This window comes from Salmo salar, chromosome ssa11, assembly GCF_905237065.1.
Source record: "Salmo salar chromosome ssa11, Ssal_v3.1, whole genome shotgun sequence".
Taxonomy (NCBI): domain Eukaryota; kingdom Metazoa; phylum Chordata; class Actinopteri; order Salmoniformes; family Salmonidae; genus Salmo; species Salmo salar.
The window spans coordinates 24,990,292-25,018,287 of NC_059452.1; the positions used below are offsets into that span (position 1 = coordinate 24,990,292).

Consider the following 27,996-nt stretch of genomic DNA (forward strand, 5'->3'; position numbering starts at 1 on the left):
CAGCTGCATGCCACTGCAAGCTGACTGACATGACCCTCACTGTGCCCACACACAACCATGCCACTGCAAGCTGACTGACATGACCCTCACTGTGCCCACACACAACCATGCCACTACAAGCTGACTGACATGACCCTCACTATGCCCACATACAACCATGCCACATGTTAGCGTCACGTTAGCCCCACGTTAGCCTCATCAGTTAGCCTTAACAGTAACATATGGAAGAAGAGAGAAGATGACCTTACTCTATCTAGTTAGAGTGCTTTGTATGGACTCTTGTTAGCCTATTTGTAGTCATTTGTTTTGATGGTAGGAAGTTGATTGAATCAGACTGAGACAGTCATTCCCTGTGGGTGGGACACAACTCTAGACATCGACAGCAGGCTTTGGGTTAGATCCAACCTTTAATGAATCAGCATACAGGGAGATCATAGACTAAGGAAGGAAAGAGAAATGGAAAAGATAGATTTGGACTGAGGGCGTAAAGAGGAAGGACAGCAGGAGATGTTGGATATGAAAAAAATTGACGTGATTCAGTAAAGATAAGATAAACGGAAGACGAAGCAAGGTGTATCAGTTGTTGAGATGTTTGGCACTTTGACCTCTCCCCCTTCCATCATCTTATGTCTCCCCTCATTCAATCCCCTCCCCTGCCGTCTACGGTGTGAATCTTCCTGACAGCTTTCCCCTCCAATCACAGCTATGCCAATCAAGAGATCCCCCTGGAACCAGGCTCATCCACATGACCTGTTTTGCTTACACTTACCTGTCTGTCTGTCTGTCTGTCTGTCTGTCTGTCTGTCTGTCTGTCTGTCTGTCTGTCTGTCTGTCTGTCTGTCTGTCTGTCTGTCTGTCTGTCTGTCTGTCTGTCTGTCTGTCTGTCTGTCTGTCTGTCTACATTCATTGTATGTGTCTTTCTCTGTCTGATGCCCCACTCCTTACTCTATACGTGCTCCATTATCTGCCTGTGTCCCTGTCTGCCTGTGTCCCTGTCTGCTGTGTCCCTGTCTGCTGTGTCCCTGTCTGCCTGCCATTGCTTGCGCTTTGCTAAACTGTAGTGTAATGGCACAGTGAAACTCTGCATGCCTCTCTTGTACTGTATATAAGTGAAATCCAGCCAGCCAGCTAGTGTTCATGGAAGGACACAGTGCACTAGAGTTACAGTCTCTCTCTTGTGTTAGGCAGCCCAACCCAACCACAGATACTGGATTTGCATTTGTGGACTGACCCTTCACACAGAGAGAGCCCGACCAGACAGAGACATGTCTGCGGTCCTACCACAGTGACTGACCCCTCAAACGACCAGGAACACAGACATCTGTAGCCTCAACCACAGAATTACTGATACTTCAGGAACCACAATTACCATCCTCCCTCCTCCTTGATAACCCATATGGCTAACATGCCCACATGCATCCTCTAACATCCCTCTGGATTGGGATTAACCTCACTCAGCCTAACGATTAGTTCCTTGTATCTATTTGGCGGTTAACATGTTGTGTGTGTGTTATGTTTATACCCTCCCACATCACATCTTATCCCTCCTTTTCTCTTTTTCTCTCGCTCGCCTACTTCTTTTTCCTGTCAGCCTTTCTGATGTACTGCCTCCAGCCATCTCCCTCCCTCTCTGACTCGACCTCTTATTTTACATGCCCATATCTAGTCCGTTTCTCATCTCTATTCTTTAGCCCTTATTGTGCTCTCTTACTAAAAGTAAGTCTTTGTTTTTTTTCCCAGGCCTCTTATCCTCTCCTATCTCCTCTATTTCTCTTCCAGCTTCAACTGAACTATGTCTGGTGTCTGTCTCTGTCTCACGTTCATTTGAGTCAGTAACCTCACTTTGTTCATTCTGTTAATCCTCCTAGTCTTAACAAAGACAAATCCCCCCTTTTCTCTGCAGAGATAAATCTTCAAATCTACTTCTTCTTCTGCACTCATCTTTCCCACAGCACCCATTCCTAATCCCACTTCCTCTCCCTCCATTTCTACCGTACACCTGCACTGTTTTTCCTCTCTCTCTTCCTCTTGTCATTTTCCAGTGTGTAACCTGTAATTAGTGTTGTCTGTCTATGTGTCTTGACTTGTGTCACCTGCTACAGCTCAGCATGTCTCCTGCTCAACAGACTGTTACAACATATTGTCTAGGAACACTGTCTCCAACACCCAGTCCTCCCCCACCCTGTCCTCTCTCTTTTACTCTTTTGTTCATTAATTGTGTTGATTTTTGTGGCTGTTTTGCAAATATCACACTGCTACATGCTTGTAGTGACTAAGGTTTGGAACTAAGTGTGCATGTATGCGTGTGTGTGTATGCGTGTGTGTGTGTAAGTCACTAACATTCCCATGTTACTCCCAAGTCTGGGGACATTATCAGTCACATTCAGATCTGGACTCTGGATAGTTCAGCCCTGACACAAGACCTTGCAGCCTCAGTTGTGGTGGGAAGCCATCACAGACCTGAGGCTGGCTCTTTGTCTTCAGAAGCAGGATTCTCCTAGTGCTCCGTTGGCCTCTCTCTCACTGTCCGTCCTGACTGTGTCTCTGTCCCCCCCCCCCTCCAGCAGGAGCCTGGGTAAACCTGGGAGCCAGACCCCAGATGAGGCAGGCCGCCTCGGGAACTCCTCCGTCACAGACCTGGCCAACTCTGTCACCTCCAGCGACATTCACATGGTGAGAAAACCTGCACCCTCCCTCCCTGTCTGTCTGTCTGTCTGTGTTAATGATTGTTCATCTGTACTCCTCTCTGCATGTCTATGGGTTTTCCCACCGCCACCCACTTGTAGCATGACAAAACATGCTAATTACATGACATTTCCCAACCCAGCTTGGCTATCACAATGGAGAAACTCAGTAGAATATGCTTTATTCAGCAAAAGCTGGTAATTACGCTGAGAACACAGTGCTGTGAGTGCTGGGTGGACAGGGCGCGGGTGGGGGATGGGCCTGTGTTATTATGTGGGTTGCACGTCTGCGTTATGGAGGTCCCGATGATGCTTAATGAGGATACTTTCACTTTGAGGGGGAGCCAACAGGGCCTGTCAGTTGGATCAGACCTGCAGTTGGCCACGGTCTCTTTCCATCTCTGGTCTCTCACTATGTGGGTCGAAGACTTTCACTAGGCCTAGTTAATAACTGTAACTTTTAGTTTTTTATCACTGAGGCACATTTTATTTCTTTTTTATTTTGGGGGGGGGGGGGGTCATTGTGATACTACCTATGGAGGAGTTTAGGAGTTTTATGTGCGTTTACAAAGGTGAGCGAATTTCATTAATCCCGGTACCCAGAATCAAATCTTGTGTGAGCTGGCCAGCTACGTCAGTCTGCCACAAGAGATTGGGGTGTGAACATATTATGTTAATAATATGATTAACCTAGTGTTCTGACACTCACATGGTCTGGGGGTGGAGAGATGTGTATAGTGTAGGTGGGCTCAGTATGTGGTTGTATTTTGTGGAGGTTCTGTATCTATCTGGTTTATGGCGAAGCGATTGGGCAAAAAGTATAAATAAAATGATGAAAAAACAGATTGACCCTGAAAAATGTTGACAACTGTAGGTGGGACAGATTTCAGGAGAGAGCTGTCTGAAAGCCAGTGTGTGCATTCATGCGTCCATGTGTGTATGTCTGTGTGCGCATGTGTGTGTTTATGAAAGACAGACAGACATCAGACACCTAGACAGTGAAGGAGGAGAGATGATCAGATTTAGAACGGGGAGGCAGAGCAACAGCGAGATGTGTGGGAGAGAATACAGAATGTGAGATTAAATTCCAGGAACTGCACCTTGGGCCAAGCCTCTGGTCCCCCTCTATCAGATAGTAGCCTTTTAACTGGATTTCCTTCCCTCCCTCGGGGCCCAGCTCCAGTTAGGCAAGGGGTCTCTCTACTCACAGAATATCTCCTGCCTCTCATCTCCAGATATACCTTCTCTCCCATTGCTCCCTCCCTTATCGCTTAGTAAAGCCCAGACATATGACATAACATTATCTGAACGTTAGGCTAGCATGATGGCGGCATTGCACGTGAGTTCCAGTGCTGTTTGACTGCCCCCTTGTGGATGGGAAATAAAGCTCCTTGTTCACCTTGGGTGTCCATGTCCCTGAGTGTTTCATCTGTGTGTTCCATGCTGGGAAAGGGTGGGGGTAGTGGGATGAGGGTTGTTGAGTGTACATAGGGAGAATCTCAATTGCATACTCCTCTCTCTTTCCTCCCCTCTGACCTTCTCCTCCAATGCGTTTTGAGTAGGAGTCGAGGAGAGAGGACACAAGGAGTATGCAATTGCGATTCTACCATCGTATAGACTGGATAAATATTACATTTCTCTGCTGCTGTTCTCTCCCAGCTCTCTCCGGGCTCAGAAGAGGACACAGAAGGGCCTGTGGTTGAGAAGCTGGGCCGGATCCAGTTCAGTGTGGGCTACAGCTTCCAGGACTCCACCCTGACCGTCAAGATCCTCACGGGCCAGGAGCTTCCCGCCAAGGACTTCTCTGGCACCTCAGACCCCTTCGTCAAACTCTACCTGCTGCCTGACAAGAAGCACAAGCTGGAGACTAAGGTCAAGAGGAAGAACCTCAACCCTCGCTGGAACGAGACCTTCCTGTTTGAAGGTCAGACTGTGAAATCACCCTGCAAACAGAGTCTGCATACCTAATGGTGCCCTATTCCATATATAGTGCACTACTTTTGTCCACAGCCCTATGGGCCCTGGTCAAAAGTAGTGCACTACATAGGGAATAGGATGCCATTTGGGACACACATATACTCTAGCGGGGTGGCAGGTAGTCTAGTGGTTAGAGTGTTGGGCCAGTAACCAAAAGGTTGCTGGATTGAATCCCTGAGCTGACAAGGTAAAAATCTGTCGTTCTGCCCCTGAACAAGGCAGTTAACCCACTGTTCCCCGGTAGGCCATCATTGTAAATAAACATTTGTTCTTAACTGACTTGCCTAGTTAAATAAAGGTTCAATAAAAAACCATTTAAAAAGCTACAGTACAACTACTGCACATTATAAAAAACACATCTATACACATAACTAGACTTTATGGCTATTGGTTATCCTGTATGAAGTCTTAAAGAGTACTCCTTAAATCTCTGTGCAGCACATATCAGCCTCTTATCTGTCTGTATATGTATCTGTCTGTTCCCCCCAGGGTTCCCCTATGAGAAGGTGATCCAGAGGACCCTCTATATGCAGGTGCTGGATTACGATCGCTTCAGCAGGAACGACCCCATCGGGGAGGTGTCCATCCCCCTTAACAAGGTGGACCTGGGCAACCAGCAGACCTACTGGAAGGAGCTGAAGCCCTGCAGTGACGGCAGCGTGAGTAATGTACACACACAGACAACGACAGTTGCAGAGGGACAGGGGAGGAGGGGAGATGAGGGGGAAGGAGAGGAGAGAGGGAACAAGGAGAAGGAGGGATGACTGGGAGACAGAAGGGGGTGGAGGAGATGGTGGGAGAGAGAGGGTTGGTGAGTGGTGATGTCATTGTGTTTCTCAGGGGAGTCGAGGAGACCTGCTGGTGTCACTGTGCTACAACCCTCAAGCCAACACCATCACTGTGACCATCATCAAAGCCCGCAACCTCAAAGCCATGGACATTGGAGGCACCTCCGGTACAGTACATACAGTACTCATACAGTGTCATCACCTGTTTCCTGTGCTACAGTCTGTCTACCTTAACATGTGTCAATGTGGTTTCAGTATCTCTCCATTCATACGGCATCCCAAATGGAACCCTATTCCCTATATAGTGCACTACTTTCTATGAGCCCTGGTCAAAATAAGTGTACTGTATAGGGATAGGGTGCCATTTGGGATGCTGCCTCTGTGTTTAAGTGATGTGTCTCCCCCATCAGATCCCTATGTGAAGCTGTGGCTGATGCACAAGGACAAGCGTGTGGAGAAGAAGAAGACGGTGACAATGAAGTGCTGTCTGAACCCCGTGTTCAACGAGTCCTTCCCCTTCGACGTCCCCGCCCACGTGCTCCGAGAGACCACCATCATCATCACCGTCATGGACAAGGACAAGCTCAGCCGCAACGACGTCATCGGCAAGGTACCGCCCCCTCGTAACGCCCAGACCACCAGCCACGTACATCACCAGTCCACACTGACCCCTGCTGGCACACACTGACACACACACACACACACACACACACACAACACACACAATGACCCTGCTCTCACACACACTAACACAAAGACACATTAACAGTCACTGTCTCAAGATTGCTCTTACATACTGACACAGTGAGATTGATATTCATTGATTGTGTGGTTTGTTTGTGGCACACAGAGGCACTATCCTACTGACTTTCTGACACACTGTAACCCTCATACAGGCTTCCTTACTATGGATCCACTGTCTGATAGTGACCCCTCAGTAAACCAAGCTCGGCTCATCACAGGCGCTGGCCCTTTCACCCACAGTCTAATCACCACCAGTAAAACACAGCTGCGGCTTGCTTGGGAGCCTCCATCTCTGTGTCTAAACATAAGTCTCATTCTCACACAAATCTTTCCCCCTGTTTCCCCTGCTCTGAAAATTGCTGAGAGTAAAACAGCTGTTTCATCTTAATGACTCCTCAGCTCCCGATATGAATTAAGTTCAGATTAGGGTGATTGGCAAGCTTTATGGTGACAGCAGGGACACTCCAGACTTCAGAGAGTTTAATTTATCTCTCTCTGTTTTGCCATGTTTGAGTATGAGTAATATCGATCTCTGTGATGTCAGATATCCTGCTTACATCATCCATCTCACCCCCCCTCGCTCTCTTTCACTCTCTCTCTCTCCTCCTGCCCTCCTCCCCTATCCCCTTCTTTTCCTCTCTTTCTTCCCACCCTCCCTCTCTCTCAGATCTATCTCTCGTGGAAGAGTGGTCCGGCGGAGGTGAAGCACTGGAAGGACATGATGGGTAAACCTCGTAATGCCGTGCAGCAGTGGCATGCCCTCAAGGCCTGATACTGTAGGTCCAGTCACATCCACCCAGACCATCCCAGTCCCCTGCCCTGCTCTCCCACCCTATCGTTATGCACAAGGCTGACTCGCTGCAGAACATGGGTACAAATAGCCATCCAACGCATCCACCCAACGCATCCACTCTCTCCTCCTGCCTGTCCTCTCTCAGATCCCCAGTGAACTTCTCCTTCCTCTACTCCCCTCTGTTAAGCCGGGTCCTTTCTGAGTCTTGTTGCTTTTAAGTCATACTTTCCTCTCAACCGTTGTTTTTTCTCCTTGGTCCACCTTTACTCTGTTTTACTCTGGAGCAGTACACTCTGCCAGCCCTAGGGTGAGCCTCAGCAACCAACAAAAACAGGTTCAAATAGACCATATAAGAATCCTGCGTAAGGAGCTGGTGAAGGGCCTGTCTTCCAGGAAACATTATATCTGTGACTGTGTGACAGACTGACCTACAAGCCAGTGACCTGGGCCAGGAATCCAGTTCCACCATTCATCCTGTGTCTCTCCATCGTTCTCCTGTGGCAGTGAAGGGAGGCGTCTTTTCTCCCTAATCACTGCTCTCTCTGTCATCAGAAGCAATCTGGTTAGCTGTTCATTATTGTTTTTTTGCTTCCCATGTTGACCCATTGTTTCGTTCTCTTCTGCAAACACACAGAGAATACAACAGGAAGGATCGATAGAGAGAGAGAGGTAAACCATTGGAATAGAAGAGGGACGGACTGTCTGGATGATAATGGAATTAGACGTGACACTGTCACTCCACCCCATTCATCATCTCTGATCTCTTTCTCTGGCACCACTGTAGTGATTCTTCCCTGGCTGGACCCCCTTGTTGTCTGTGCGTTCTGTGGGTGATGTGCTGTAACTCTAAATGAAGTTCTAGATCAAAAAAGGAGAAAATGACTGATCATTTACACTGGTCCATGGGGGAAATGTAAAAAGACGTTCCTATTTTCTGGAGAGAAAAAATTATAATAATGACAGAAAAAGAGTAAAGTCATCAATGTTGTGTTTTTTGTTTGTTTTTAAAAAGCCTAAAGAGACCAATCAAAATGTTCTTCCAGAGACAGTAAATAGAAGCAAAAAGACAGCTATTATTGCGTCGTAATCTCTCTCTGTGTGTGTGTGTGTGTGTGTGTGTGTGCCAGCAAAAGTTAGCGTGTGAATACGAGTGCAAGTGTGAGTGCAAGTGTGTGAAAGTATTGGGCTTGCACTGCTATCAAATGAATAACGACAATATTACTGATAATAATGATGACAATAATAATCATCAGTATTCTACTGGATATGTTTGAAGACTTGGAGAGGTCACAGCAGCTAAGCAGTGACAGAGAGAGAGAGGGGTACAGTCTGTAGGGTAGTGCCTGCTGCCTGGTGTGGAACAGTAAACAGAGGAGGAACTTGACATGAACCACCAGTCTTCATCTGAGCTGCTTTCTCTCAATTGCATCATCCACTGCAGATAACCATAAATAAATGCACCTCCCCCTACCAAGTCAGTTTTGTTTCCAATGGAGCACTAAGCCAATTGATCTTGTCCCCATCAAGGTTGTTAACGTTACCTGTTTGTCTCTGTCAGTCATTTTGTGTAATTCTGCCTGTCTGTTGGAATCTGTGTCTGTTACGTCACTTAGTCTGTAAGTCATTTAGTCAACATCTTATTCATTAGTGTGCATGTTACAGAACACATTGTTATAAGAATGTTAGTAGATAAATGTTTAGGGTCTTAGTGGAGGGCTGTTCCATTACTGGCCAAACCCCCTCTGCTCTGTCCTGCTCCTGATGTTAGATAGTTAGGGTGTTAGTGGGTCTTCAGGACCACGGCTGTTACAAAGCAAACCCCCTCTGTTCTGTCCTGCTTCAGGACCAGGCTGTTCCATTACTGGCCAGACCCCCTCTGCTCTGTACTGCTCCTGATGTCATCCTGGTGTGACCTGTTCCAAGCTTAAGTCTCTCTCTCATCACACAATGGGCTGAAGGATAGCTACAAGAGTAATAATATCAACTAAACCTATTTTCTGTTTACATTTGACTGTTTATTTGTGTCTACTGGATATGTGTGTGTGTTTGCAATGTGTGTATGAGTGTGTCAACATCTGACTGTTAGTTTGTATTTACCGTGTATGTATGTGTGCTCGGTGTTCGCTTTTGCCATTTTCATTTTCTTAATATGGAATCTGTTTTTTTGGCTGTTTTTATTCTGTATAAAGTAATTTAGATGTTCAGTTAATTATTTATGTTGCCGCTGATCGCTAAGGAGGAGACGCTAATGATTACTGGGATGTTGGAACGTGACTAAGGGCATGTGTCTACTTTCTATTTGTTGGGGTTTATGGGTTGGTTGGGGAGGGGCGATAGACATGTTCGAGAGTCTGAGTGAAGAGAGAAGGAAAGAGAAGGGAGAGGGGAGCTCATTACATCTGACAATACCACATACAGCATATTCTATTCTAGCCCTCTTCTGTTGGGCAGAGGGACTGTTCACTCAGGCCTGTGTGCATCAGGGGCCTTGTGTTCTGGTTTATCATTTAATAGGTGGCTTACAGAACCACAACACGCTGTCCCTCCGCTCTAGTTCTGGCCCAACACACTGTCCCTCCGCTCTAGTTCTGGTCCAACACACTGTCCCTCCGCTCTAGGTCTGGCCCAACACGCTGTCCCTCCGCTCTAGGTCTGGCCCAACACGCTGTCCCTCCGCTCTAGGTCTGGCCCAACACGCTGTCCCTCCGCTCTAGGTCTGGCCCAACACGCTGTCTCTCCGCTCTAGGTCTGGCCCAACACACTGTCCCTCCGCTCTAGGTCTGGCCCAACACGCTGTCCCTCCGCTCTAGGTCTGGCCCAACACGCTGTCCCTCCGCTCTAGGTCTGGCCCAACACACTGAGACTAAGACAGGCGAGGTCTCCAGACGTCAGTGCTGACGTACTTTAAAACCCCACTGTGACACACATGCTTTTTGGCACAAGGTGCTCTTAAACAACACCCCTCCCCCTCTCCTCCATATGCTCTCACTCCCCAAGTGTCACAGAGAAAAGGTGAGACAGACAATGATCATCACCTCATTTGCATCACTGCAATCTCTCCAGGCAGAGCAGAACATAGCAGAGCACCTACCTGCTCCTAAAATAACTGGGAACAGAGTCACTTCCCTGCCTCATACTGAGCACACAAGCAAACGATACATCATTATGTATCAGACGCAGCATTAAATTGAAAAGATCAGCCAGAATAGGAAACACAGATAAAATGGCACGATTCAGGTTAAAATGTATTATTTGTCTGAAAATAGGTCCAGAAGCCAGGTATGGTCCGTTTGCCTCTGAGGCATTGAGCTGGGATTCTTAGTAGAGTCCTTCCTTGGCCCTAGAAAAGCCCAGTAACAATTCAAAACACAGATCTAAATAAATCTGAAAACTGATCAGTGTTCACTCAGATTGAAATCACCCTAAATGTCTGATTATGGCTCGCGACACAGATATTGGTGGAGATACGAGGAGGATTGTCCAAAACAGGCCAGGATTTTGTGACATTGTATAAAGGATAAATGAAAATTGTGTATGTAAAAACTCATCAGTGTTCATTGGGGATGTTGATATCTGTATGTCCTTGACATCCCTTTGTCCCATCTCTTGCTCTCTTCTGTTCTCTCTTTAGTCACACATCTGTGGGGTGCACAATCTTATATATCAACCATTTATTTTTTTGAAATCTGTACAGTGTATAAATATAGAAATGTGTACATAAAAAGAAGAAACTTCTAAAATTGTTTTTGTTGTTTTTCTAAATCTGATTTACTGTGGTATTTCATAGTGGCTTGTGGCTTTCTCTCCCTATTTGATTTCCACCAGAGGAACTTAGTAAGGTTTCCAACTGTTCCCACTGGCTAGTACTAGTTGAAACAGTAGTTCTGTTGCAGTAAAAACACTGTTGTGAAGAATCAAGTCTGAAACTCACCTGCAAATCTGGCCTTCAACTTGAACATCAAACTCAGTTCTTAGAGGAATGATACATACACTGGTTTTCTGTCAAAGCAAGCTGCCTTGCTTTGACAATTACTGTAGATGTAGTTTACCTTCATATTTTCACAGCTATGCATTTCAGAACTTGGTAGCTAATCTAATGAGTAACAACATGATAGAGGTCAGTTTGGACTCATACAGGAGTATGTTTTCACTATTTTTGACAGGCTGTAAAAGTGGTTTCTAAGTGCTGGTTTACACACAGTTGTATTATTTTGTCCTTTTCTCAAGTGTTTAAAAAACACACCACAACCCACACACATTGCTTCCCACACAGTTCATTCCTAATGCTCACACACTGTCGTTACAACCAGAACAGAATAGACCTTCAGTATTTTACAATTCCACTTCCTACATACATCTGCCCTACTCCCTCCTGTGAGCTTCTTTTTAATACATTTTATTTTCAATAGTTAATTTAAACTATTGATCTTTGACATGTGGTTATTTTTGAGTCAACTACAGAAACCCTGTTAACTCTGAGCATGAAGGAGAGGGGATGTGTGCATGTTCGTGTTAAGTATTCTAAACCTGTGCACAACAGAAGTTTTTCCTGACCACATGACCTGGCAGGAAAATTGGCCCTGAATACAGGTTATTAGTAGTAGAATGGTGAAACTACTACAGTATTTTCTCTCTGTTGTACAGCTCCCTTCCTGCAGGCTTCTCTCAAGTACAGAGAGAATGAGAAGACATGTTGAGGAGAGGGAGAGAGAGAGTGAAGAAAGAGAGAGGGGTACAATTTTAATTCCAGGGGAGCAGAGATTGGCGGTAGTGTAGAGCGGAGGATAAAACTAAGAGCTGTCACAACACAGAGACACAGCGCTACAAGAAGACAGGAACACGTCGGCTTGGAGATGGGGAGAGTGGGCGGCTGTGGGCGACAAACAGATCCACACTCCAAACAAGCTTAACGGGAATGGAAAAACATGAACTGTGCAGCACATGAAAGCCTGATAGGTAGAATTCACAGGTGAGGTGTATCATTTAATAGTGAGAGAACAGGGCTAAATTACATTATAGTCATTTAGCAGACGCTCTTATCCAGAGCAATTACAGTAGTGAGTGAGTACATTTTTGTAATGGTCCCCAATGGGAATTGAACCCAAAACCCTGCTGTGAAGGCACCATACTCTACCAACTGAGCCACATGGGACCATTGTTAAGTGAGGAAATGGAAACGGGACCATTGCCATGTGAGCAAAGGAAAGTGCACATTGAGTTTGTTTGATTAAAGTCACACCCACATGATCTAAGTTTATTTCATGCAGTACAGGAAACGATATGTTCAGATACACATGTACAGACGCTCCTACTGAACATGCAGTACAGGAAACGATATGTTCAGATACACATGTACAGACGCTCCTACAGAACATGCAGTACAGGAAACGATATGTTCAGATACACATGTACAGACGCTCCTACAGAACATGCAGTACAGGAAACGATATGTTCAGATACACATGTACAGACGCTCCTACAGAACATGCAGTACAGGAAACGATATGTTCAGATACACACGTACAGACGCTCCTACTGAACATGCAGTACAGGAAACGATATGTTCAGATACACATGTACAGACGCTCCTACTGAACATGCAGTACAGGAAACGATATGTTCAGATACACATGTACAGACGCTCCTACAGAACATGCAGTACAGGAAACGATATGTTCAGATACACATGTACAGACGCTCCTACAGAACATGCAGTACAGGAAACTATATGTTCAGATACACATGTACAGACGCTCCTACAGAACATGCAGTACAGGAAACGATATGTTCAGATACACGTCCTACAGAATGTGCGCTCTGAACATCCACATCAGACAACTGTTTCTCAGCAGGTTTCTAATTTTTTCAGATTAAAACCTAATTAAGACAAACAATTAAGAAGTAAGATGATAAAGAAATCAATTGAAGAAATATAAAAATACAAACTTGTCACAGGCCAATACATCTTTGACACTAGTGGTGTTGGAAATAATGACACCCGGATGAGTGGCCGAACACAAAGATATACAGACAGACTGAACGTCAGTCAGGTAAATAGCCGAACACTGACAGAGACAGATATAAAAAAAAGGACAGACAGACAGAGGTCAGAAGAAGATGTGTCCAGTCCATGTCTCTGAAGTGGGACAGATGGCAGGAAAGTCACAGAGATGACACAGAGATGACACAGAGATGACACAGAGGGGGACTCTGCTGACATCACAGTGTGCTATTTAAAGACACACACCCAGCATCTCCACCTCACCCTGTCCATGCAGGAGCTGTATGTAAAATTACACCCAGCATCTCCACCTCACCCTGTCCATGCAGGAGTTGTATGTAAAATTACACCCAGCATCTCCACCTCACCCTGTCCATGCAGGAGCTGTATGTAAAATTACACCCAGCATCTCCACCTCACCCTGTCCATGCAGGAGCTGTATGTAAAATTACACCCAGCATCTCCACCTCACCCTGTCCATGCAGGAGTTGTACGTAAAATTACTGTGTATGGCAATTTAATCTATGATCAATTGTGTGCAAATCACTTTAAGATTTACGCCAAACGAGGAAGTAGCCTGGGTACAGACTATTGAAGTGCAAATTGTGTCTGTGCTGGTGAGCTGAGACTGTTCCCTGTAATCGCCTGCGTGTCCAGCACAATGGTTCTGGTGACTTCGTCTCATTTCTGTTCGAATTCTCTGCACCTCCCTGTTTGTCTCTCAGAGAAACTCCTACCACTGTCAACACAAGTCACTGTGGTAGCAGGGGGACAAAGAAACACTGTTTATGTGTAAATTGCAAATACAATCTGCAATTTAAGAACTATTTGACGCGCATACTCACACTCACCAGCATGCAGATTCCGTCCCTCTCCTCGCCCCTACCTGGGCTCGAACCAGCGATCCTCCGCGCACATCGTCGAGTTACAGTCGAAGCATCATTACCCATCGCTCCACAAAATCCGCAGTCCTTGCAGAGCAAGGGAAACAACAACTTCAAGGCCTCAGAGCGAGTGACGTCACTGATTGAAATACTATTAGCGCGCACCCGCTAACTTGCCATTTCACACCGGTTACACGCACCCAGTGCAAACATACACACACACTCGCACAAACATTATGCACAGCAGGTGCACCCACTCTCATTATAGCCAGGTAATCATACGTTTACTCATTCAGGGTGAAAGGAGAGAATTACCTATTAATTTATGCAGCTATCTAGCTACATTATGAATCATCTTAGCCTGAGTTACTGAGCTGAAAGCTAATTACAGACATCAAGGACAGCATGATTGTCCATAGCTTGCCAGTGCAACCCACAATAACCTTATATAATTTAACTATTAACTGTTTTGGTGCCTGCCTCTCTGCATTTAAGAGTGAGTATTGAGCTTCATGTTTTAGAATCTGCATTCCCAGTATGTTACGTTAGACCTGTGATTAGCAGTGATGTTCAATTGAGGTGCAAAAAGGGAATGAAACAGTAGTTTTGCTTCCCCCTGGTGTCCATGCACTGACACTTCAACCCACCCAAGCACCTTGGTCGTATTCACTAGAAACCAAACATGAACAGGGTGGATGAAATGCCAAAGGGGAAATGCTCACTAACAAGGATATAAACAAATGTGTGAACAACATTTGAGAGAAATAAGCTTTTTGTGCATATGGAACATTTCTGTGATCTTTTATTTCAGCTCATGGAACCAACACATTATTTTCATTCTGTGTTGAAGGTCTTATGAATAAGGCCAGTGATAGAAATATGCGTGTAGTGCAATGGCTTGATGCAGGAATTGTCCTTGTCTAAGAGGGTTTCTCTGGTAAATGAGAACCATTAGCATTCTCTGAGGGTGTTTTCATACTTGGTCCCTTCCAGACAATATTTTTCCCCCGCTAAATTTTTTTGTGCAGTGTGATTGTGTGAACAATCCAAAAGAACTCAGACCACCAAAGAAAGAACCGAACAGAACTTAGACCATCGCGAGAGGTGGACTGAGTTCTGTTCGAACCGGACCATGAATTCCACGGTCCTGTTCCCATTTTTAGGGCAATGTGAACACAACGATCCCCAGAATCGCTTGTCATTATTCCCGCACCACACAGTAGACTACTGCAACACTGTGTTCACTGCAATTGCCCCCCACATTGGTGCCACAAATGAGATAAAATGGTAATGTTCAGTTTCGCGGGGGAAAAAACGTGTGCCGTTTAAGGATATTGATTAGCAAGGATGTACAGAAATGCCAAAATATGCGTGGAGTTTTTAGTTCAGATAATTGTTTGCAATATGTGATCTATAGGCTAAGATAACTTCATGCGCTGTTTATTCGACCGTGGGGTTTGAATAGTGTGAGAAGACGGCAACATAATTTGGTAAAAATCGCAACATGAGGTACAAAATCGATTCTAGCTCTTAAAGGGGCAGTAGCCTACAATGGGTGTAAAAGGGAAAAGTGGGATACCTGGTCAGTTGTCCAACTGAATGTATTCAACTGAAATATGTCTTCCGCTTTTTAACCCAACCCCTCCATCAGAGCTGCCTTAATCGAAATTCACGTCCTCAGCGCCCAGGCAACAGTTCTATTACAGCATTATTTAATCTGCAGTTATTCTGTTACCAATAATATTTAGATGTTAATCTTCTGATCACAATTATGTCTAATTTTTAACTAAATGCAATCTATTAGCTTCCAAAATGTACATAGGTATATGGTATATATTGTTGTCCAATAACACATTCTGATGGAATGTCTTGTCCTGCACCCACAGTGCATTGAATGAATGTTGGAAAAAGATATTGGTTCCTTTCTAAACATAGCAATATGAATGCAAAGAAGACTGACAACAAAATAGGTGAAGTGAACTGGCAAAAAAAGTTGAGTCCTTATTCAAAGGCAAGGGCAGTGTGAATACAAAGAGAACTGAGATCTTTTGCTTCTTCTTTTTTACCCCAGAGTTCACTTTAAAGAGGACTATATGTGAAAACACCCTGAGAGGGATGTGTCAGCCCAGGCTTCACTGCCTCCCCTTGTCCAGGTATTCCAGGTTGGGTGTGTCCAGCGTCTGTTCCTGATCCCTGTTCTTAGTGAACTCCTTCAGTAGGTCCATGATTTCACCTGTGCACACATCAGGTACAGGCTGGGCTTCTGTTGAGATGAGGGAATGACAACACACATTCAGTTAACTTCAACAGACATCTCATATAGAATGGGCAAATTGGCTCACCATAATGCTAAGAAAGTCAAGCAGATCAGCTTGAAAATAAGAGTAGATGTCCCAGTTGATGCTAGGATCATTGATCAGTCTGTCATACTGTCTTAACTGGTGCTCGCTCATTGTATTAAGACTATTTGATTGGGATGTGCAAGTGTATGGTTTTGAGATGTGTCCAAGACTCAGATACACATATTGTAAGTTGCACACTATAATTAAATCATGCCTCTGCTACTGACCACAAATATGCTGCCTGACCTTAAACCTGATGGTTTATAAATTCCTTATATCTCTATTGTGGGCTCTATCACAGTATGAGCTTTGCTCAGGATTAAATAGAAGACTAAAATCAATACTAAAATATATATAGTATGATCAGTGGTCCACTCACCTGAGAAATATGCAATTCTCTAGCATGCCCCTCTTTCGGCTTTGGAAGAGCAGGTGCCGTCTCTTGATGTCCATGGTCTCGCCATCCTTCTCTGTCCAGGGGGGCAGGGGGATCTCAATTAGGTCACCCCTAGAGTCATCAGGTGCCTCTCCTTTGTAACCCCGTGTAGTTACTAGTTCTGCCACAGCTGGTCTCCATGATGCCTGGCATACCCCACTTACCAGCTGGACAAGATAAACAACATCATTACCAACAACTGGACTGACTGTACACAACAACATGGATATTTAATGCTAGAAAAGTAGCTTACAATGACTGACTTGTGAGTACCCTACAGGACAGACTGGCAAAGATCATAGGCTAGGCTAATTCAGATGACAGTCCAATAGAAGAGTACCTTCGTCCTTGAGCATAATTTTACATAGCTAGCTACCACTATGCATTAATTGGACTGCTGCCCTTCCATTAGCTACAAAACATGAGGTTGGTTGCACAAGTGTACCTTCATATCCTACACAACTTTACAATTCTGTTTGAAAAGAGAGAGCAGAAAATTACTTTCAAACTCACTAGGTTTATGGGCTAACTTTAGTTAGCTTCAGTCAGAATAGACAGCATTTCTAGCCCACTAGCTTGCCAGTCTTAACATTTTCTAGCTAAGTTAGATAACTAATGTCATCGATCTAGCTAGCTAGTTAACGTTAGCTACTACATCCAATCGACTGTCCTAACAAGTTTCAATGCCACATGCCCAAGTACAGTGGAATATCTTTCTTGCAAACTCAAAGCCCAACAATGCAATAATCAAAAACAATGTTGCTAAAACTAGAAGAAAAAAAACGAGAAATAAGAAGAAATATGAAGAACACAGTAAGTAAGCATACTATACCAGGTCGCAGTTGTTAATGAGAACTTGTTCTCAACTAGCTTACCTGGTTAAATAAAGGTGAAATAAAACATTTAACAAAAACTATATACCGGGTCAGTTCCAATACCATATTTACAATGTGCAGAGAAGCCGGAGTGATGGAGGTAGATATGTATAGGGGTAAATTGACAAGGCATCAGAAGCAGCAGATTGTATGCGAGTGTGCGTGTAGAGCCAGTATAAATGTATGTGCATATTATGTGTGAATGAGCAAATGACGGTGTGTGTAGACCCATGTACGTGTGAATAGAGAAAGTACAAAAGTTTTAAAAAAATACAACGTAAATGAGGATACACGGTTAATAGTCCGTGTAGCCTAACGTTTATATTCCAAATACAACTCACTCTTTTAGCAACGAAAGCAGACAGCATTGTGTCTTTCTTATTTATGACTGCTGAATCCTGATGTGACTGTTCTTGTTGACTCGAGAGCAGGTGGTGTCCCAAAATGCACAAGTCCCTGCTAGCCAAAGACAGTCACATAATAACAGGGGGACACAGCAGGAAATGTCCGCTCCAGTTTAGGGAAATAATTGGCGCCATATTGGTAAGGGAAATTATTACTTCTTCCGAATGGTTCCTGAAATGCATGTTAAACAATAATAAGTGTATCAACATGTCTCACATTTACATTATATATTCACGTATGTAACAACATATATTATTTAGCTGATAGCTAAATAATGTTTACGGAACCTCGTAATATCATGCCTGTTTTACACGGGAGATATTTGAGATGCACTCTTCGATTCCGCTTCTGTTCTGATGTAGCGGCAACAAGCTAGCTGAGTGTTTATCTGAATGTTATCAGTTTTTGCATGTGGACTTCCATAACAATTATATCACATTTTGAAAGTATAATATTTGTTTACTTTTTAATCAGGGTTGGTAATTTATTTGTTTGCCTTTGGTATTCCGTCCACGCCAGCTTCCCTGCAATGGGAGGGAATGCGAGGTGATGCTAGTTAGCCATTTCGCTAACGTTCGCTACCTCGCTAGTTATTTAAACAATATTGAGGCGCTAACTGGGTAACGTTAGCCAGCTGGACTAGCTACATCAATAAAACATAGACGCACGGAAAGGTGCAAAATATGCACCTTTAGTTATTTCCTTGCGTTTATTGTCAAGTGTCGATTACTGAGAGAAAACGTTGCCACAGGCTGCAGTGCCAACCCAGGACTCGGGATGGCGGCTAAAGCGGCCGATGGTGGTGGTACAACTGACCTCATAGACATCTACGACGAGAAGTTCAGTCAAAACAACGGGGAGGTGAGACGGGCCGAGAGAGATTATGAAAAGAGCTGTAGTTGTGAGAAGCTGAAAGTGAATGCAGAAGATTCTTGAAGTGGGAACTAAAATAACTTGTTGGATGAGGTCTGATTTTAGCATGACCAGCATGTCAACATCTTACATTAATTAATGTCAAAAGTCATACTATTCCATTTCTTGTCCTTGATATCAACAATACAAATGTGGAGGTTATTGTTCTCTTGTAGTTTGTCAGATTTTTCAGGGATGGTCATTGTGAGTGATAAACTAGGCATTGAGGGATTATACCTGTCTTCTGTACATTTTCTCTCTCTATAGGATGGAGATTTTGCAACAACAGCAGAGGCAAGTGATCTTTACGATGACGTGCTCACTGGCTCTGTGAGCCAGGAAAGGAAATTCTCAGAAGATGCTATCCCTCTCAGCAAGGACCAGCCAACGAAAGAGGAGAGCAAACCAGCAATAATGTACACTTACAGTGGGGTGTGGAACAAGAGACTGGCTGTATATGTGGGCAACTTCTCCTGGGTGAGTCTCCCACCACCACCATTACCTTCAATCCAGTTTGCTAATCTATTAGCCTATGTTCTGTAATGAGATACAGCCATCTAGGCCTATTACCTTTCTGTCCCTATTCTTAATTTTTACTCATCTTCTCCCTCTTCCTCTCCTTTGTACTCCTTTACCTCTCTCATCAGTGGACCTCTGACAAAGACCTTATTAACGTGGCTCGCACCTTGGGTGTGAAGGACATTGTGGAGATCAAATTTGCTGAGAACAGAGCTAATGGCCAGTCCAGAGGGTGAGAGTTAGGCCTATCCACTGGGCATCATTCTAATCTAATGTGATCTATTTCTTCACTGTTTATTAACTGGGTGTTTCGTCATTTCATGACTGGGTCTGGCCATGGTGTTCTAGGGAGACCTGGAGACAGACACCTATTGAGTCAAATTAGTCTTCAAATAAATATGATGCTCCAGTAGCTAAGCTAAATACAGATCTTACAGATGACTACCAACGTTTTATTATTTATTATCTGTGCATGATCCAGAGCCAAAGTGTTGTCTCCAGACCCTGAAGAACTGGACAAGGCTGCTCTGGTGGTCTACTGATGGCTAGTCGATTATGTTGTGAAGGCCTTTCAAAGCTCTGGAATAGCCTTTCTATCCAGCTGGTAACAAAGTATACTAGCTGATATTTGTCTTTTATCTCTATAGATACGCTGAGGTAGTGGTGGCCACAGAAGAGTCATTGCAGAGGTTGCTGGAGACTTTGCCAAATTGTAATGTTAATGGAGAAAAGGTGGACTGCCGCTTTGCCACACGCCAGAATCTTGCCGTGTTTGAAGCCCAGGCTAATAAACGTAAGCACACATCTACTTACAGCAAATAAATAGGTACTCAAGTCTTTCTCGGAAGCGATATCCAATGCTGCCATAGAAACAAAATCAAACTGTCCCTCCTCCTTTTCCATAGGTGTCCCCCAGCGCTCTAACTCAAAGGAGTCGTCAGATACTGGAGACAAAAACGCCTCCGTCTCCCCTCCTGTGCTCAACCAGAACCACTCCACTGTCCCTCACACTATCCACCCCCAACACATTCACAACAAACCTCCCCCTCTGTCAGTCCCATACTTTAGGCTGCCTCCTCCTCTTTTCCCTCACCTTCCCCCACACATCCCTCCTCCCCCCATGCCCCACCTTTTCCCTCCACCACCTCTACGTCTCCCCAGCCATCCTCCTCCCTCCCTGCATCTCAACCCTGCCTTCTTTCCTCCAGCACAACACGACAACTACAGTCAACAACATAACACATCGTACAACCGGCACAAGTGAGCTCTTCCACTGTACTTTATATTCTGGAATGATTTTGTATTAATTGGTAAACATGTCTATCACAAGTTGTATGGATATGTATGCATGTATGCTGATGATGAGCAAGGGAGTGTCTCTTTCTCTAGCAGCAGGGACAGTGAAGCGCCCACACCCCAAATGCCAGAGGGAGAGTTTGATGAGCTGATGAACAGAAACCGAGCAATCGCCAGCAGCGCCATCACCAAGGCTGTGTCTGGAGCTACTGCCGGTTAGACTCTCACTGAAAAATGCCTACAGTAGACACTCGAATACAGATTCATGATGATAGATCTAGACTAGAGACCCAAAGACATTGACATGTGCAGTACACAATGCAGATCATGGTCATCTTAAATCCTGTTGTTGTAATAAACTCTGTAACCTCGTCTCATTTAGGAGACATGCCCCTGGCCATTGAGACCCTTTTGACTGCCATTGCTGTCATCAAGCAGTCAAGAGTGTATGGAGACGAGCGCTGTCGAGCGCTGGTCACCTCTCTGAAAGACTGCCTCTTCTCCATCGAGAGCAAGTCTTATGGCTCCAGGTCAGTGCTGGAAAAATTGTTTCGACCTCATGGACAGTTCTTTCATCACAAATGGATATTGTAATGTGGCCTCACTCCTAACTTGTTCTCTTTGTAGGAAAAGACACCGCTCCCGTGACAGAGAACACCGTTCCCGAGATAGAGAGCGGGACAGGGAAAGAGAACGGGACAGAGGCAGAGGAAGGGAAGAAAGGGAAGAGTCCTACAGCCAGGAATGGGAGGCTGCAGGAATGTCCCGCCGGCACCGAGAACGCTCCCTAAGTGGGGAGAGAGATGGGAGAGACCGGGAGCGTGTTCGGGAACGAGATAGACATAGGGAGCACCGCGAGCGGCACCGCTAGGTAAGCTCTCTGACCCTGTCGTATCTCCAACACGTCTCCCCTCTAATTCTGTAATCTACAGACTACCACCACTTACTCACACCACCGCCTCTAATTGCCAAGCACCTGTTTTCAGTCAACCCTTTGTATTTACACACTCCTGACAGAACTTTTGTATTTTTTTCCCCCAGGACATTCTAGGTGGTCTTTGTCCCTGTCAGGCTGAATAGGAGGGTAGGCAGGACTTTATTTCTGCACCAAGCTGCTGAAAAGTCTGGGATAATGGATGAACTGATGGTGAGACAAAATGAATGTCCATAGCCCCCTGTTCACATTTCCCTGTTACTCAGCAGCCACCAAGCATTTTACCTTATCATAATCTTCTGATCTCAGCCATCACCAACCCCCTCTTAGTGTTACTGTCTTTGTAATTTTATTTTTTTATTATAAATTGACGGTTTCAGGGTCGTGGCTGCAACTTATATTGTTTGCCACACCGGCATGCACAAAGCAGAGGTACATTTTTTTATATGTTGAACTGTGCAGTGGTTTTTTTTCTCTTCCCCCTTCTTTTGTATCAAATTTGAACCAATTAAAAAAGGCTGTTAAAATGAATTGGAACAAGTGTATTTATTGCAAAAAGGGATTGTTTCACAAGAGGACCATGCTGCTTAAAGGGGTTGGCCTCCCGTCTTGTTTATTTACACAATAATGTAAATTACATGGCAAGTGGCTGTAGCCAACAACAAAAATGTACAATTCAAACCAGGTGTGAAAATAGTCTCTTGAGGATGTCAATCCATCAGGGTGCACTGCCTCCCTGGCTGTCAGCCAGGGCTTGTCCATAAATAAGCCAGATGATTCTTGTGGTTGTTGTATCCATCATTTCTCCAGGGGTGCATAATTCAGCAACTTCTCAATAAGGTCTACATGGGCCAGCAGCATCCTCCGACAGCAATACCTCTTCAGACCAAGAGCATCAAGGGCATCACTGCCAACCAAACAAAAGGGAGCAGACAAGAGAGTTTGTTTATCAGCTATTAAAAATATCAGATGAAATAAATTAGCACTACAATATATTTTCATAAAGGGTTTCATCTTAGGGAAATAAATGTAAACGATGACCACAACAAACAGGTGTCTCACCCTTCAGTGTATTCAGCTTGTAGGAGGCCAAGGTATGCCTCCCATTTATTACCAACGATTTTCCCACAGGTGAAGCACCGGACCGGGATAATCATTTTGATTACTTTCGACTGGGGCCCTGAAAATAAATTAGCAACAGAAATACGAAAAATGTATGCACTCTGCTGTAAATTGCTCTGATTAAGAGCGTCTGCTAAATGACATAAAACATGTAGTTAATGTTAGGCTAGCCAGCCAACGGCAGAATTGTGGCTTGAAGAAAAAGGTAACTATTCAATGATAAATGCGTAACTGAACGAAACCGCATAGCCTATCAATTTTGTAGATAACTTGACAGCTATGGTTTACTGACGCTCAGTCTTAGCGTGGACATGTAAACCGGCGTGCTAGCTAACGTTACACAGTACTTGCTAGCGCACACATTTTCAAACACGTTGCATATAGCTAGCTAGTTAACAAAAAAGTGTTAGCATAAAACAGCCATGTTTACCAATGTGTTTTATATCATGGCTAAATAGACTCATACAATAAAGTAGATATCGACTCACTGTAAAGTAGATGTTCTGCAGTAACCCTTGCAAACAGACAAGAACGCACACAGGAAGAACATGTAGCTAATGCGCGTCGCTCCTCCCTCAATACTGGGGCATGTTCAGGGGCTGCAACGTTACAGGGGGTTCTAGAAAGGTTTGATCGAATTGAATGCGCTGCGCCTCATTCATAACTCCATTTACCTCTCATTCATAGCTCCATTTACCTTAACATGTTGATGTTTTCATGGTACACATTCGATTTTCCGAAGATATTAGGGCTCTGTTTAGAATATGACTCTCCCCTCAGTTTTCTATTTTGGACTAGTCCAATACTAGATTCACACGAGTCACATCTGGAACTGGTTACTGTATCTCTTTGAGAATTCAGATTTTTTTAAACAGCACGGTGTTTAGAAACCTTATTGGCCAGCATGGTAACATTTAAAAGCCCCTGGATATATCCTATTTCTTCTTTATGGCTTCTACAATTTGTCTCCTTTTCATGACCGCTAACATGTGAGTGGTGGACATAATACAGCCTATAGGCAGTCAGTCCTATTCATATCAGTGATGATGGAGGAAAGGAAACAATGAAAGGAGTACATCATTCTCAACACAATGAACCCTAGCTAATTATATTGGTGGAGAGTGTAGGACACAAAATATTCACAGCTATCAAAGAGATCCTTGAGTCTATGCAAGCTGGTTCATTGCCTTTAATAAAGGTCAGGTCAAGTCACAAGACAACCATTTGGATTTACACAAGGAGCTTTGGGGGCAGGGGAGGGAGTGTGCAAGAGGGAAAATATGTTCTATAGGGAGCTGGGATATCAAGAAAATATAGGTTTAATCCCCATCGTAATCACCACTATCACATCATTATCATCTGGTTCTCATTCTCCATTCACAATAGTATTACCCATCAACATTTCACTATCATTACCATTATTTTAATATCATACAGAACATGTGCTAAAATGTGGAGTACTACTGGAATTATTGCATTTATACGCTCTTTGAGACCAAGGAAAATAACTGATAGATTTTATTTAGTACTCTGTGACGTGATGACTAGGCTATTTGAACAAGTACCTGCAGAATATGTGTCTGTTCTGTTGGTGTGCTGAAGGTATTTATATTGCATCATGGTACGCTACATGCCAGTATTCAAGCAAGATGTTTGATTGGGTGTTAAATCTCCTAGGCCTCTGATTTAAAAAAAAATGTTTGTCTGTTATCAAAAATAGGAGTGCTTCTCTGTAATGAATAGGGAAACAACAGATGAAACAATCTCAGTTTATCTACTAAATAAATCCAGCTATTTCTCTACTCCCATCAATAATGCATGCTTTCTACTTGGATTCTAGGTTTATCAAACTATCAAAAAATATTAATGTATTACAAAATAAACCGTAATGCATGTATTATCATCATTTCATCATACTTTCAAAGCTTTCCAGGAGGTTGGAGATGGATGTAATATATTTGTGTATATGCTGATTTGCTGAGCATGACTGACCAAGCTACTACATACATTGGTACACCACATATTGCATGTAGAATATTTTCATTCTGAATCGAAATTCATACATACAATGTACAGTACTATTACAGTAGCTGCACAGTCTCTCGCACTATCACTCGAACATGTATGGTCTTCAAATAAATAGAGGCTACACTATTTATCCAGAGAAATTATAGTAAGCAAGCTGTTAATACATTTGACAAATAGACACACCAAGGGATTACAGTGTTAACACATAGGGTTAAAATATATTATTTAGCACAATTCAGTGTATATGTATATACTTTTGGTTTATACTCCATTTGTGTCACCAGGGTCATAAACACAGGCAGCCAGGCATAACTGTGACTATATTCTCACTGTGCATATTGATTTTGGAGATGGGGCAATTTGACTATGAATTGTTATTACCTCAGCATCAGTTGAGACAGAAATGGAAGTCTATCACAAACAATTATTTAAGTGACTTCATCTGTCACACTATCTGCCATTGCTAACTTCACTTACACACAGCCTTCCCAAAACCATGCAACTTCCCCTGAATTGATATAACGATATCTCCTGGTCTAAAACCGTTATATAACGATATCTCCTGGTCTAAAACCGTTATATAACGATATCTCCTGGTCTAAAACCGTTATTCATAAGGGTTCACATCTGATCTGCAGGGACCATGTATTTACATCAAAAGCAATACGAACATAGAAATAACACATACTAGGCACCAGGGTTAGGATCAATTTCATTTAAATTCCATTCAGAAATTAAACTAAATTTAAATTCCAAACGTTCTATATTAAAAACGATTCAAGAGAATTGGAATGTCAGTGTACTTCCTGAATTGACTGGAATTTATATGAAATTGACCCCAAACCTGCTAGGCACTCACAATAGTATGTTTAATATACTTCATACTTCACTTCATATGACCTTTTTCAAATCAAACAATATAAAGTTACTGTATTTCTACTTCTAACTTATGTATTAGTAGACCCAGAAACATCTAAATGTTTATCAGTGCATACTGGATAAATAGGGTATTCAAGTACTGTATATATGTGTGTGTCCAGTGTAACTGTTGGATTGCATTTGTATGGTGATTAAAAGCCTGTAGAGCTATAAGTAGGTGCAGTTAGAGGGGTGGAGCAAATTCATGCATGAGTATACTAGCAGGGGCCCAAAAATGTATTACTTGAATGTTCACTGATGTTTATATTCACTACAAGAAAGGTCAGACTGAATTAAACTTAAGAAGCACAGTGGCTCCCCATCCCCCATCTCTACCAGCTGCATGATAGTCTGTGAACCAATCAGCAAGTGACTCGTTAACCCATCGACCAATAGGTTTTGATGATGAGTGGTGGTGGTGGTTAATTTCTTCGTGCCAACAACAGTGCCCCCAACAGGATGGCACCAGCAGCGATGATGGCACCACCAATGAGGAAGGGCTTCAGGCTTTCCAGGGAGTCCGTACTGGCCTCTGCTGCCTCCTCGCCCTCTGGTTCAGCTGATCCATCCTCCACTTGAGGCTCTTCCACAGGGGCCGCTGGGGGTGGAGCCTCTACTTGAGCGGGGTCAATCTTTTTAGGGGGAGCTGCCTCCTTCTTCTCCGTCTTCTCTGCTTTAGAGGATGCCTTGGGCGCTGGTGCCCCGCTCTTAGCCTTGGCTTCCATAGGATCCAGAAACAGAGGTGGGGTTGGTCAGGAGTGTCTTTCAGGTCAGCGCTGCTTCACTGATGGAAAACAGCAAACAGAGGCAGACAGATAATCACACAGATTAGACTCTGTTATCTGCTCTACTGTCCCCTGGTGTTATTATACCGACAAGGAGCATCAACATACACAGGAAGTATTATACACCTCCTTATTCACTGCAGAATGAAGCAAAAGCCTCATGTCAGCAGGGCCATCATGTGACCTTGACAGACAAGATGACATAAACAGAAACATATTGTCCCTGCTATATACATTAACTGGTTTGTTTATTACATCTGTAGAACAAACTTCCAGTGGAAGCAACACTTTAAGTCCAGCATCCTGTCAAGAGCAATCTCATGGGAAAGTTAACTGCACGTTTTGTAACAGACGGAGTAATCACGCTGCTGCTGCAGCTGCTAAAAAAAGAGCCCATTTGACAGAGGCACAGAGGTGCATGCATGTCTTCTGCACTCCCCACACTGTCTGACACAAGTGTTAATCCAGTCTCAGCAAGCAATAAATATTGTCTCTGTATATTTATTTATTTATCTCCCTCTCTCTCTGTCTATCTCTAAAATGGCATGAGTCATACAGTATGTACTGTTAATGGAGGTCAAGATGGAGGAAAGCAGACAGGAATAAGGAGAGGAGAGAGTAATAACATAGTGGGGATACAGAATTATCCAAAGGCAGGAAAATAAGAACGAGAGAGAGGAATTACAGAAAAAACAGAGAGATACTATAATGGATGCATCTGAGGATGCTCGATGCTGGCACAGGATATGAAGATAGGAGCAGCACAGGCCATGATAATCCCATAGACCAAAATACTGAAATTGCATGAAGGGGAGGAGGTAGAAATCTGGGAGTACATACCCTCAGGCAATTCTGTTCTCCTCTCCAACAGCTCTGTAACAATGGCCGGAAGGATGGAGGGATGGAATTGCTGCTCAAAGGCTGTCAGAAGGAAATTAGTAATGTCCTCAAGACAGAGAGCGAGAGTAAGTAAAGAGATGGAGGGCACAGTGAAAACAGAGGGAGGTAAAGGAGAAGGACTGGGATGTACCATCTGGGCTGAAATCAGTGGGGGTGTCCATATCTTTAGACTGCATTGTGTCTTGGTTCAATTTACTGTATCTCTCTCTGCCTAGCCCTAGAGCTTAGGATGTATTTTAAAATAAATTATTGTAGAAGCCTACTATAATAATTATAACAATGGTGATTAAATTGTATATACTGTACAAATATATAATACAAGTCAAAGATTTGCATACCCAATGTGTCTCATAATGTGTGTGTTTCTGAGTCACTGTCACATTTGTAAAGGAAAAAATATTATTATTTTTTTTACCTTTATTTAACTAGGCAAGTCAGTTAAGAACAAATTCTTATTTTCAATGACAGCCTAGGAACAGTGGGTTAACTGCCTTGTTCAGGGGCAGAAGAACAGATTTGTACCTTGTCAGCTCAGGATTTGAACTTGCAACCTTTCAGTTACTAGTCCAATGCTCTAACCACTAGGCTACGCTGCCGCCCCAAAGGGGCAAATATGCTTGTTGTTTGTGTGTTTCGAATTTTATCTCAAGTGT

General features: G+C 43.8%; 4 protein-coding genes and 1 long non-coding RNA gene across 8 annotated transcripts in view; 2 read left to right on the plus strand and 3 right to left on the minus strand.

Annotated features, from left to right (window-relative positions):
* The window catches only part of LOC106562326 (synaptotagmin-7), a 103,706-nt gene extending 94,516 nt beyond the window's left edge, over positions 1 to 9,190 (plus strand). Inside the window, exons 7-12 of the mRNA XM_045689229.1 lie at positions 2,565 to 2,673; positions 4,344 to 4,608; positions 5,151 to 5,320; positions 5,502 to 5,616; positions 5,860 to 6,059; positions 6,861 to 9,190. Of these exons, the coding sequence (XP_045545185.1) occupies positions 2,565 to 2,673; positions 4,344 to 4,608; positions 5,151 to 5,320; positions 5,502 to 5,616; positions 5,860 to 6,059; positions 6,861 to 6,965 (964 nt within the window). The 3' untranslated portion in view covers positions 6,966 to 9,190. The remainder of the gene's footprint in view (positions 1 to 2,564; positions 2,674 to 4,343; positions 4,609 to 5,150; positions 5,321 to 5,501; positions 5,617 to 5,859; positions 6,060 to 6,860) is intronic.
* A 5,465-nt stretch (positions 9,191 to 14,655) lies between these two features.
* On the minus strand, positions 14,656 to 18,035 carry LOC106562323 (succinate dehydrogenase assembly factor 2, mitochondrial). 3 transcript variants are annotated; one of them, XR_001319007.2, is made up of 4 exons: positions 17,866 to 18,028; positions 17,482 to 17,524; positions 16,593 to 16,816; positions 14,656 to 16,134 (listed from the first exon to the last, which is right to left on the minus strand). XR_001319007.2 is itself a non-coding variant. In XM_014127128.2 (4 exons), the coding sequence occupies exons 1-4, from the start codon at positions 17,890 to 17,892 to the stop codon at positions 16,004 to 16,006; spliced, it is 474 nt and encodes a 157-aa protein (XP_013982603.1). In that variant the 5' UTR covers positions 17,893 to 18,035; the 3' UTR covers positions 14,656 to 16,003. The 3 variants fall into 3 exon arrangements, 1 of the variants encoding a protein (XP_013982603.1); XM_014127128.2 differs by lacking the exon at positions 17,482 to 17,524 and adding an exon at positions 16,255 to 16,334 and having other exon boundaries at positions 14,656 to 16,146; positions 17,866 to 18,035; XR_006757536.1 differs by lacking the exon at positions 17,482 to 17,524.
* A 49-nt stretch (positions 18,036 to 18,084) lies between these two features.
* On the plus strand, positions 18,085 to 22,121 carry LOC106562322 (cleavage and polyadenylation specificity factor subunit 7). 2 transcript variants are annotated; one of them, XM_014127126.2, is made up of 9 exons: positions 18,085 to 18,790; positions 19,109 to 19,318; positions 19,489 to 19,592; positions 20,008 to 20,153; positions 20,266 to 20,620; positions 20,750 to 20,871; positions 21,039 to 21,186; positions 21,284 to 21,527; positions 21,698 to 22,121. In XM_014127126.2, the coding sequence occupies exons 1-8, from the start codon at positions 18,707 to 18,709 to the stop codon at positions 21,525 to 21,527; spliced, it is 1,413 nt and encodes a 470-aa protein (XP_013982601.1). In that variant the 5' UTR covers positions 18,085 to 18,706; the 3' UTR covers positions 21,698 to 22,121. The 2 variants fall into 2 exon arrangements, with proteins under 2 accessions (XP_013982601.1, XP_013982602.1); XM_014127127.2 differs by having other exon boundaries at positions 20,753 to 20,871.
* LOC106562324 (DNA-directed RNA polymerases I, II, and III subunit RPABC5) lies at positions 22,118 to 23,318 on the minus strand. Its single transcript, XM_014127129.2, has 3 exons — positions 23,201 to 23,318; positions 22,653 to 22,770; positions 22,118 to 22,497 (listed from the first exon to the last, which is right to left on the minus strand). The coding sequence occupies exons 2-3, from the start codon at positions 22,745 to 22,747 to the stop codon at positions 22,389 to 22,391; spliced, it is 204 nt and encodes a 67-aa protein (XP_013982604.1). The 5' UTR covers positions 22,748 to 22,770; positions 23,201 to 23,318; the 3' UTR covers positions 22,118 to 22,388.
* Positions 23,319 to 23,883: 565 nt separating this feature from the next.
* On the minus strand, positions 23,884 to 27,467 carry LOC106562321 (uncharacterized). Its single transcript, XR_001319006.2, has 2 exons — positions 27,284 to 27,467; positions 23,884 to 26,442 (listed from the first exon to the last, which is right to left on the minus strand). It is a non-coding gene; the product is annotated as an uncharacterized lncRNA (long non-coding RNA).
* Between the last annotated feature and the right edge of the window lie 529 nt (positions 27,468 to 27,996).